General features: G+C 36.3%; 1 protein-coding gene across 1 annotated transcript; it reads right to left on the bottom strand.

Annotated features, from left to right (window-relative positions):
* Nucleotides 1–9,024: 9,024 nt before the first annotated feature.
* On the bottom strand, nt 9,025–9,628 carry LOC120769712. The gene is made up of 3 exons (XM_040096850.1): nt 9,469–9,628; nt 9,234–9,391; nt 9,025–9,180 (listed from the first exon to the last, which is right to left on the bottom strand). Exons 1-3 carry the CDS (start codon nt 9,599–9,601, stop codon nt 9,046–9,048), a joined length of 426 nt encoding a protein of 141 aa, XP_039952784.1. The 5' UTR covers nt 9,602–9,628; the 3' UTR covers nt 9,025–9,045.
* Nucleotides 9,629–11,374: the final 1,746 nt, after the last annotated feature.

Here is an 11,374-nt window from a genome sequence, read left to right as displayed (position 1 = left end):
TTATAATAAGACCTGAATAGCACAATTGTGTGAGCTGTTTGCTTAATAAAAAACATAACGGACCGTTTTCGGAGTCCGTTAGTTTTGGTGAATTTTGCTATTTTAATATTGCATTTCAATCATTTGCAAAAATGAGTCGGAGGAGTAAGTATGATAAATTATTTGACTTGTTTAAAAAGTGAAAATCATTATCAAAAATGTGTAATCTCAATCAAAACAGAACAAGTTTTAATTAAAAAGTGGTATTCAGTATTTATTTTGTAACTTCAAGTGTTTTTTTAGACTCTTTTGTTTCAAGTGATACAATTGTGCGTGTTAGGACTAATTTAACGAAATATGAATATGATCTTTTTTTTCATTTAGAGCAATTCACTGAAGACGAAATACTTAGTGCACTATTGGAGTCGTATTTAGAGGATTTTAGTAGCGATGACGAGCTTGTGGATGCGACTTGGGAACTACCTTCTGTGGGAGATGAAACTTTAGACGATCAAAGTGACGAAGATGATCACGAAATTAACGCTACGGAGACACCACAAAATGTCACTGAAAACGCCAATCGCCGTGATATTGGAGGAAAAGACCTTTTGATATACAATTGGAAGAGAGTGTTTCTCAATCTGCGGAAATTAACGTAACTTTGGAGTCTCCTAAACATTATTTCTCTGCTTATTTCAATGACGATTTTTTAAAAAGAGTAGTGGAGTACACAAACAGGTACCATATGCTTACGAAAGGAAAACCACTGGCGGCTACAATCGGAGAAATAAAGAATTTCTTTGGTATAATTGTTGCAATGGGTTGCATACGTTACCCAAGATTGCGCATGTACTGGGGGAAAAAAACAAGACTTCTTATTGTAGCTTATACAATGAGTCGCGATCGTTTCCTTCTTTTGCGCATGTGTCTCCATGTGGTGGACGCCAATGAAGTAACAGAAGAAGAGAAACAATCCAATGTCTTTTGGAAAATAAAACCTTTGATTGAAGTTATTAGATCAGCTTGTCGAAGCCTTCCCAGAAAGCCAGGCGATAATTATTCTATAGACGAACAAATGATCCCATTCACTGGCCGTTGTCCTGTTCGACAAAGTCTCCCTAACAAACCAAGAGGAGTGGGATTAAAGAATGAAGTCTTAACAACATCTGAAGGTCTGGTGCTTGATTTTGAAATCTATCAAGGAAAGACGACACCACTTTCGAATACGAACTTGGGTCTAGGACCAGCCTTCGTTTTGCGTTTGGTTGAAACACTGCCAGAAGGTTCAAAAGTTTTTTTTGATCGCTACTTTACGACAATACCGCTTCTTCAGACGCTTTTAAGTCGTGGTATTTATGCCACTGAGACAATAATGAGAAACAGAATAAAAAATATCCACCTCACCAATGAAAAACAAATGAAAAGGGGCGATATGGAAGAATTTTGTCATAGCGAAGACAATATTGTCATGGTGCAGTGGAAAGATTCTAAAGCGGTAATCCTGGCATCATCAGCTTATGGTTGTGGACCGGTTTCCAATGTTAAACGCTGGGAAAAAAAGAGAAAAGGTATGTTGAATTTCCAGCCCTAAGGATAGTAAGAGAATACAACAAATCGATGGGAGACGTGGATATTTGTGATCAGTTAATGGAGGCATATCGCTCATTTTTCAAGTTTTTTTTCCATTTCCGCGGACTTTGAAAGTTTTCATACACTGCATTGATGTTGTTTGCTGTAACGCTTGGCTACAATATAGAGATCATAGCTGAACAACTGATCGCTATTGAGAAAAGGACACATGCTGAGTATGAATCCGACACCGAGGAAGAAGAAACTCAAGGTTTTGCAAAAAGATATCGTCCATCTTCCCAGCCATGCAACGATAAGAAGCTTGACCGATTCAACCACTGGCCAATTGAGCATGATAGGTCATCCGCAACATGCTGTAGGCTTGTTGGTTGTAGATCTCGGACACGCACATTTTGTTCCAAATGTCAAATTTATTTATGTTTAAATAAAAGACAAAATTGTTTTATGAAATATCATACAGAAAAATAATAAATATAATAAAATTAAAATTGAATTAAAGATCATTTCGAGTTATGTGTGCACATTTTTTTTATTTGAAATCAGACCGAAACGCAACAATTGTGCGTATCCTAGAAAAAAAGGATAACCTGAAAATTTCAAAAAACAAACGTATTAGTTATTATCTACAATGGCCAAAGTAATAGGACCTAAAAGAGAAACAAATTTTATTAAGTACATTTGCTATAGGCCGGAAAGGGTTAAGTGAATAAGGTTATTTGGGTTAGCGCTTGCGCTGTGTGGGTTGATTCTAGCTTCTAATTGATTTATTCTATTGTTTAATATCTTAGCTTGCTCGATTAGTGTGTGATGGCTTCTTGTACTTGCTCCACACTGAGGCTCACCAGTTTTTACAATTTTTTCTATTGCTAATTGTTATAATCTTGCTCTTATTACAATTTATTTTAAATTGCTCAATACATAAATTTGATTACAAAAAGGTGAATAACTTAATTTTAATTCTTACAACAGTATCGGGAGTATCAGCTTCTGCATCCTGATTTCGGGCGGTCCACTTGTTCCTTTTTGAGGTGTTTTACTCCGCTTCTTGGGAGTGCATGACGTCACAGTTCAGGCTTTGATTGTTGTCTTGGTGGTTTTGCACTTTTGTCTACACAGTTGAATATGCTGCGAGAATAATTTTCTCAGTTGCACAGTTATTATTGTCGTATTAGAGTCACTATGAGCACTTGGTGTTATGGCAGCTTTTCTACGTTGATTCCTTCTTGTTTAGGGGCAACAATAATTTTTATTAATCCACAGTTTTGAGTCTCTTTGAGCACGTTTTTAGATAACAGCAGTTTTGTTAAGCTGCTTAGTTACTTACACGCGGATAACAGAAGTTTTTATTAATGTGCGATTAGAGTTACTTTAAACACTTTGTTTAGATAACAGCAGTTTCCTAACGCTGTTTTTTTTTTTCTGCTCGCGGGCAACAACAATTTTATCAATGCGCGATTAAGAGTTTTCTAACGCTGCTTTTTTCAACCGATATAGACAATTTAAATTTGAAGTCTCGGGCGCCAGTTAATGCTGCCCACTAATAATATCAACACGCACCTTTGCTGCTGGCAAAAATTGAACTCTCTTTATTCAACAAATTTACTTAGTTTTTATAATCAAATTTTGCTTACTTACTAAAAACTTACATATGTACGAGTTCTTACTAGCTAGAACTTATTTCTATACATCAAATAATCATAACGTAAGCTAAAACCAGTGCGAACCTCAGTTTGGTTGTGAAACGGCTCACATTGCGGCGGCACGGTTTCCGCTTCGGTTTCCGCTTGTTATAGTGCCGACGAAATGTGTTTTTGTTATTGCAATTTTTTGAAATTAATTTTATTTGATTTAATTTTACTTGAGCAATGCAAAATATTGCTGAATTAAATTTTACTTACAAAATTGTCTGTATATTTTGTATATGTGCTAACTGGTTTCCGCTTGTTATAATGCCGACGAAATGTGGTTTTGTTATTGCAATTTTTGGAAATTAATTTTATTTGATTTAATTTTACTTGAGCAATGCAAAATATTGCTGAATTAGATTTTACTTACAAAATTGTCTGTATATTTTGTATATGTGCTAACGTATATACTCTATGCGTATATTTTATTGTGATGTTCTGCGGAACCCACTGCTGAACACGGTTGGCGAACTTGGTGAAAAAAAATGAAAATTAAATGTCACGGACGACTGCTTTGCTTCACGGATGCAAACGGTAAGAAGGAAATCCCGGTCGAATCAATCCCTTTTGAAGGTTTGGGTGGTGAATAGATGCTGATTACGAGTCGTCTCGTTGATAATCGTGTGGTTGTTGTGTTGTAGTGTTGTAGTGTTGTAGTAATGATCGGTGTTAAGTACTGTGTTTGATGCGTGTGTGTGTATTGGTGTATGCTGTGAAATGTTGTGTGATGAGGTGTTGTGACGTGACGTGATGTGATGTGATGTGACGTGACGGGAGGTGATGCGATGTGCGATGTTGCAGTTCGTAGCTCATGTGAACAATAACATTTTTGTGTTTGAATTATTCAATTAATTCAAATATTATGACAGAAAATAGCAAAATAGCAAAAAAAAAAAAACAACCAACAAACACATGCGGGAGCTGTAGCACATGAAAATTTTCATTAGCTCCGCTGTGCTACCGCTCCCAATTTTTTGCTACCGCTACGTCAGAGCATAGCGCAGAATTTAATTTTTTGCTCCCGCTCCAGCTATAGTTTTTTACCTAACAAAACTCGGAGCAGAGTAGAGCACATACTTTACATTGTTATGCTAAGGCTATGCTATGGCTCCCAACAAAGTGAGAGCGGTAGCGATAGCATAGCAATAATTTTAGAAATTTTGCTGCTACGGAGTAGTAAATGAGAACCCTGAAAATAACTATCTACTATCGGGTGATTTTTTAAGAGCTTGATAACTTTTTTAAAAAAAAAAACGCATAAAATTTGCAAAATCTCATCGGTTCTTTATTTGAAACGTTAGATTGGTTCATGACATTTACTTTTTGAAGATAATTTCATTTAAATGTTGACCGCGGCTGCGTCTTAGGTGGTCCATTCGGAAAGTCCAATTTTGGGCAACTTTTTCGAGCATTTCGGCCGGAATAGCCCGAATTTCTTCGGAAATGTTGTCTTCCAAAGCTGGAATAGTTGCTGGCTTATTTCTGTAGACTTTAGACTTGACGTAGCCCCACAAAAAAATAGTCTAAAGGCGTTAAATCGCATGATCTTGGTGGCCAACTTACGGGTCCATTTCTTGAGATGAATTGTTCTCGAAGTTTTCCCTCAAAATGGCCATAGAATCGCGAGCTGTGTGGCATGTAGCGCCATCTTGTTGAAACCACATGTCAACCAAGTTCAGTTCTTCCATTTTTGGCAACAAAAGTTTGTTAGCATCGAACGATAGCGATCGCCATTCACCGTAACGTTGCGTCCAACAGCATCTTTGAAAAATACGGTCCAATGATTCCACCAGCGTACAAACCACACCAAACAGTGCATTTTTCGGGATGCATGGGCAGTTCTTGAACGGCTTCTGGTTGCTCTTCACCCCAAATGCGGCAATTTTGCTTATTTACGTAGCCATTCAACCAGAAATGAGCCTCATCGCTGAACAAAATTTGTCGATAAAAAGGCGGATTTTCTGCCAACTTTTCTAGGGCCCGTTCACTGAAAATTCGACGTTGTGGCAGATCGTTCGGCTTCAGTTCTTGCACGAGCTGTATTTTATACGGTTTTACACCAAGATCTTTGCGTAAAATCTTCCATGTGGTCGAATAACACAAACCCAATTGCTGCGAACGGCGACGAATCGACATTTCACGGTCTTCAGCCACACTCTCAGAAACAGACGCAATATTCTCTTCTGTACGCACTGTACGCATTCGTGTGGTTGGTTTAATGTCCAATAAAGTAAACTGAGTGCGAAACTTGGTCACAATCGCATTAATTGTTTGCTCACTTGGTCGATTATGTAGACCATAAATCGGACGTAAAGCGCGAAACACATTTCGAACCGAACACTGATTTTGGTAATAAAATTCAATGATTTGCAAGCGTTGCTCGTTAGTAAGTCTATTCATGATGAAATGTCAAAGCATACTGAGCATCTTTCTCTTTGACACCATGTCTGAAATCCCACGTGATCTGTCAAATACTAATGCATGAAAATCCTAACCTCAAAAAAATCACCCGATATAAGTGTTCGGGGATGTATTTATAACCCAAAGCGTTACCTACACTAATATTATAAAGAGGAAAGATTTGTACCTATTTTTGTATGTTTGTATGTTTGTAATGAATAGGCCCAAAAAGTACTGGGCCGATTTATAAAGTTCTTTCACCAATAGAATGCTACATTCTTCCAATTTCACATAGGCTATATTTCATTTTGAAAAAAATTAGGGATCCTTAGTAAAATTTGAACAATATAACCGAAGGTGTGGAAAAATGAGTCTTAAAATGTCCTTTGTCGAATGCGCTGCCGAAACTATTAGCGATAGAACAAAATAATGTACAACAATATTGAAGAACATCATAATGGGTCTCATGCATAAAACGTGAGCTTTTGCTCTGACTCGATTTTTTGAGTAAAAGGTGCTTGTCGTATGCCAGTGGTCGGCATTTCTTAGCACAATTGTGCAAACTAACTTCACACATACGCTTACGCTCTTTCGTTCAGTCGTTGTCGAGCCAGCAACGAATTAACATCACGCAAGACTATAACGCAAAACCAAATATGCCCTGCGAGAAATATTTTATGATTCTAATTGCCTTTGGTGCCATGCAATGCCTTTTATGTTCCAAGTCTTTTAAAGATAATAGGGAATATATCCTTAAAAGACATTTTGTTAATTTTCATTATACTAATAATTATTTATAAAATTTGCTTAAAATTAATTCCAATTTCTCACTGAGCTACTTTTTTTTCGTGCTCACCAACACAGTGACAGATCCTCTCATGCCGACCACTGTCGTATGCATAATAAAATTTGATGTATTTGCTTTTACTCACTGCTCAGGTTTGATCTCCTCATGCTCAGTTCGAACTAAGTTCGATAAGCTTGTGCTCACTTTCATATGCATAAAAACAAGCTTTTGCTCTTTTTTGTGAGCTCTTGCTCAAATTTTGTTCAGGCTGCCTATAGTTGACTCGCGTACACTAAAAATTAATCATGGCTGAATATTTTGTGCCACAACGAAATACAAAATGTTATCAACAGCGTAAAACGAGTTTAGCAAGTGAGGATACAAAATTATACAGGTTTACATATATTCTTAATTATTAATTTTGTATATAATTAATAATAAAATGAAAATACATAGGTTTGATGATATAGCATCTGCTGGTTGGCTAATTATTTTTTTCAGAAGAAACACGTGGTGGTGCCCTCAGCAGCATTGATAAATTTCGACTGTATTTAAGATTTTGTGCAGATCCTGGATTCCAAAATAGCCACAGATATAGGTGTCCATCAATCAACTGTGTCGCGGACTATTGCGGAAGTTGCGAAACTTATATCTTCCAAAGCAAGCGAGTGGATAAAATTCCGGAAAGATGGAGATGAAATAAAAGATGCTCAGAGGAAATGGCAAGCAAATTATTTATTTCCATTTGCAATTGGAGTGATTGATTGTACTCATATAAAAATTAAAAAACCCACAAATCAAAGCGATGAGTATATTTGTAGAAAAGGCTTCCACTCTATAAATGCGCAGGCAACTTGTGATGAAAAAGAACTTTTTACAAGCGTTGACATATCCTGGCCTGGTTCAGTTCATGATTCACGCATCCTACGAAACAGCTAGGTATGTAGGATAATGCAAAATGTAACAAACGATGCATTACTTCTCGGGGTGAGGGCTATGGAATATGTCCATGGCTAATGACACCATTCCGGAACCCAACAACTGAAGTAGAAAAAAAATTCAACAAAGTGTTTACAAAGGAACGTGTCATCATAGAGCGGTGTTTTGGGCAATTGAAGCAAAGATTTTTGATACTTCAATACAAAATTCGTGTATCGACAGAGCTGGCGCTTCACGTAATAGCTAGTTGTTTCATTTTACATAACATAGCTAAATTTTTAAGAGACGATTACATCCTAATCAATGACGATTACAACAATAATAATGTATGGCAATTAGGAAATTAGTATATCGAACAACAAACAGCAAGAATTTCAGAAGCTGGAAAAAACAAAAAGTGGATGATCTCAAATTTATTATCAAATTAGTTTGTAAAAAAAAATAAAATAAAAGAATATTTTTATTTTTTTTTTTATTAAAATAAATGAATATTTTTTTTTGGTTTTTAAAAACAATTAACATTAATAAAATCCACCTTTTTATACAAAAACAAAATTAATGTAATTCACTATTTAACGAATAAAAATAATAAATGCACAAAAATATATCGGGTGATTTTTTAAGAGCTTCATAACTTTTAAAAAAAAAAAAACATAAAATTTGCAAAATCTCATCGGTTCTTTATTTGAAACGTTAGATTGGTTCATGACATTTACTTTTTGAAGATAATTTCATTTAAATGTTGACCGCGGCTGCGTCTTAGGTGGTCCATTCGGAAAGTCCAATTTTTGGGCAACTTTTTCGAGCATTTCGGCCGGAATAGCCCGAATTTCTTCGGAAATGTTGTCTTCCAAAGCTGGAATAGTTGCTGGCTTATTTCTGTAGACTTTAGACTTGACGTAGCCCCACAAAAAATAGTCTAAAGGCGTTAAATCGCATGATCTTGGTGGCCAACTTGCCCATGCATCCCGAAAAATGCACTGTTTGGTGTGGTTTGTACGCTGGTGGAATCTTTGGACCGTATTTTTTCAAAGATGCTGTTGGACGCAACGTTACGGTGAATGGCGATCGCTATCGTTCGATGCGAACAAACTTTTTGTTGCCAAAAATGGAAGAACTGAACTTGGTTGACATGTGGTTTCAACAAGATGGCGCTACATGCCACACAGCTCGCGATTCTATGGCCATTTTGAGGGAAAACTTCGGAGAACAATTCATCTCAAGAAATGGACCCGTAAGTTGGCCACCAAGATCATGCGATTTAACGCCATTAGACTATTTTTTGTGGGGCTACGTCAAGTCTAAAGTCTACAGAAATAAGCCAGCAACTATTCCAGCTTTGGAAGACAACATTTCCGAAGAAATTCGGGCCATTCGCAACGAAATGCTCGAAAAAGCTGCCCAAAATTGGACTTCTCTCGAATGGACCACCTGACCAAGACGCAGCCGCGGTCAACATTTAAATGAAATTATCTTCAAAAAGTAAATGTCATGAACCAATCTAACGTTTCAAATAAAGAACCGATGAGATTTTGCAAATTTTATGCGTTTTTTTTAAAAAAAAAGTTATCAAGCTCTTAAAAAATCACCCGATAATAACAATTAATTATATATTAATAAATGTAATTATTCAGGGAACTCCAACCCTCTTTCCCCAAGTTTTTCTTACAAAATCTGTAATTTTGCGGAAAGAACTTTGTTTTGCTTTAAGAAAACAAGCCTCTGCAGACTTTGAAAATTTAACTGCCTTGTCTCATCAGTCTCATAACGACTCAAAACTGCTGTTGACTTTTTGTTAACCTTCAAAAATAAACAACATATAGCAAAATGTAAGCTAAAATAAAAAAAATTACAGTTTGATCGTCGCTATCAGTGCAACGGCGCTTTCTTTGCTCTTCTGCTGCTGATGTTGCTGTGGTTTTTGTTTCTGATGTTGTTGTTGCTGATGTCTCTTCTAATGTATTGACAGACAGCGTACAGTTGTCGCCATTGCTTCCAAGAAAAAGATGAACTGTAAAAAAATAAACGAAGAGCGAAATCAACAACAAAATTGGAATAAACAAATAAATTTGATAACGGTGCACTTACCAGGAAGTTTGTTTGTTGAGGGATTACAATCCGAACAAAGCAATGAGGATAATTCTGCTTCCCAGTTTTTTAAAATAATCTTTTTGTTGCCTGTTTTATTTATGTCTATTTTACTTTTGACCCGGCATTTCATGTTTGCTATTTTTTTATAATGTTTTTCTCCGACAGTTCAATTCCAAATTTTTGCCAAATTTCCTTCACACATATTTCTATTGCTTGTTTTTTTTTACTTTTTATACTTGGTAACTGACTTTTTTTGAGCAAATATTTATTTTCTTTTTTTTTTTTCTACTAAAAATTTTGAAATATCGTCAATTTCCATCTTATTATTATTTTTTAGCTCTACTTCAAACTCACTTCCACTTGACGACATGTTTGCACTTAGAGGTTTGATCTCCGTTTACTCAAGTCATTGTAATTGGTTTGAACTAATTTTTATGCATACGAAATTGAGCAAGAGCTGTTGCTGTTTGATCGAACTCGACTTACGAGCAATTGCTCACTTGACTCAACTCAGCGCTTTTACTCGTTTTTATGCAAGAGACCCAATGTCTACAAAAAACTCAGCGGTAGCATATGTCCAACTATTGTAGTTATGTCACTACAACAACTTTTTTCATTTTAAACATTAATGAGAATGCTAACCAAATTCAAACCATGCTATTTACGTGTTTATGTTAATGTTAACATTGACGAGTTTTTTCTCAACTTTCGTCAGTGATCCGTTTGCGAGAACATTGCTCTATTCGGAAATACCCTGATATTATACATGGAATGCAATGAATTTTTTATGTTGCTCACTGCATCTGGATTATTTTGAATGTTCAACGGCAGCTTAAATGCTGAATGAGCTGTTCTGCCTCCATCGAACAAAGTTGCTGAAATTTCAGAAGAAGCAACGGCCAATGCGATGCCATTTTTTGAGCGTATCTCGGCAATAAGTAGCAATATAAGGAACGTTTTGCCAGTTCCACCTGGTGCATCCAAAAAAAAAAGAATCCTCCTTGTCCTGCCGAAACTGCCATCATAATGCCTTCGTAAACAATTTTTTGTTCATCATTTAGTAATGGAACATTGCGAATAACAATGCCTGCCATTTCCACAGCATTGTACTGTAGTTCACGATTCATATATGTATGTGTTGAGTAAAACAGATGCACTTCGATTAGCAAAGCAAAGATCCTCGATAGCAATCAATGATTCATTGTACATTGCATCACTGAATGATATCGTTAGACTGTTGTACCTTGTACGATATCGATTCAAAATGTCATCACTCATTGCATCACATCAGTACACTCACCTGATTAAATGGATGACTTCTGGATCCCGTTCATGAATTGAGAAACCGAAAATACAAAACAGCTTCATTTGAAGTCCGGCCTATTTGGTAATTCGTAATTTCGTCATTTTCATTCAACGGAGGAGCATTTACATTAGTATTTCCAAAAATAAAAGCAGCCACATCACTTCCTTTATTAACATATTTGCAAATGTATTTGATACTCTTCACTGAACTGCATGACTCAACATTAATATGAGTAATATGGTACCACCCAACGAATGTCAATGTCGATGACTGATAGTTTAAATGAACGATTGTCCGCCATTCTCAGTTCTTCCTCGGCGATATATTGGATATCCGTCGGTATTTGTTATCGTATCATTAGTGAAATCTTTAGGGAAATTTTAAGGCCATTTTGGATTATATGTGAACGTGATAAATAAACAAGGTCGTCCGTATTTGCGCACGTAGGTCATACCATCCTGTATATATTCTTGCATATGACGTGGACTGCCTACGTACTATGATGGTAAAATGACAGAGTTACCAATTTCGGCGACGGCGGCGTTGGTGTAAATAGCGTCTCGTAAGTGAATGTACTTTTTCTCACTCAGCTTGAAT

This window comes from Bactrocera tryoni, chromosome 2 (assembly GCF_016617805.1).
Source record: "Bactrocera tryoni isolate S06 chromosome 2, CSIRO_BtryS06_freeze2, whole genome shotgun sequence".
Classification (NCBI taxonomy): domain Eukaryota; kingdom Metazoa; phylum Arthropoda; class Insecta; order Diptera; family Tephritidae; genus Bactrocera; species Bactrocera tryoni.
The sequence above is the reverse complement of the archived record's forward strand: the minus strand, read 5'-3'. Positions and strand labels throughout refer to the sequence as shown.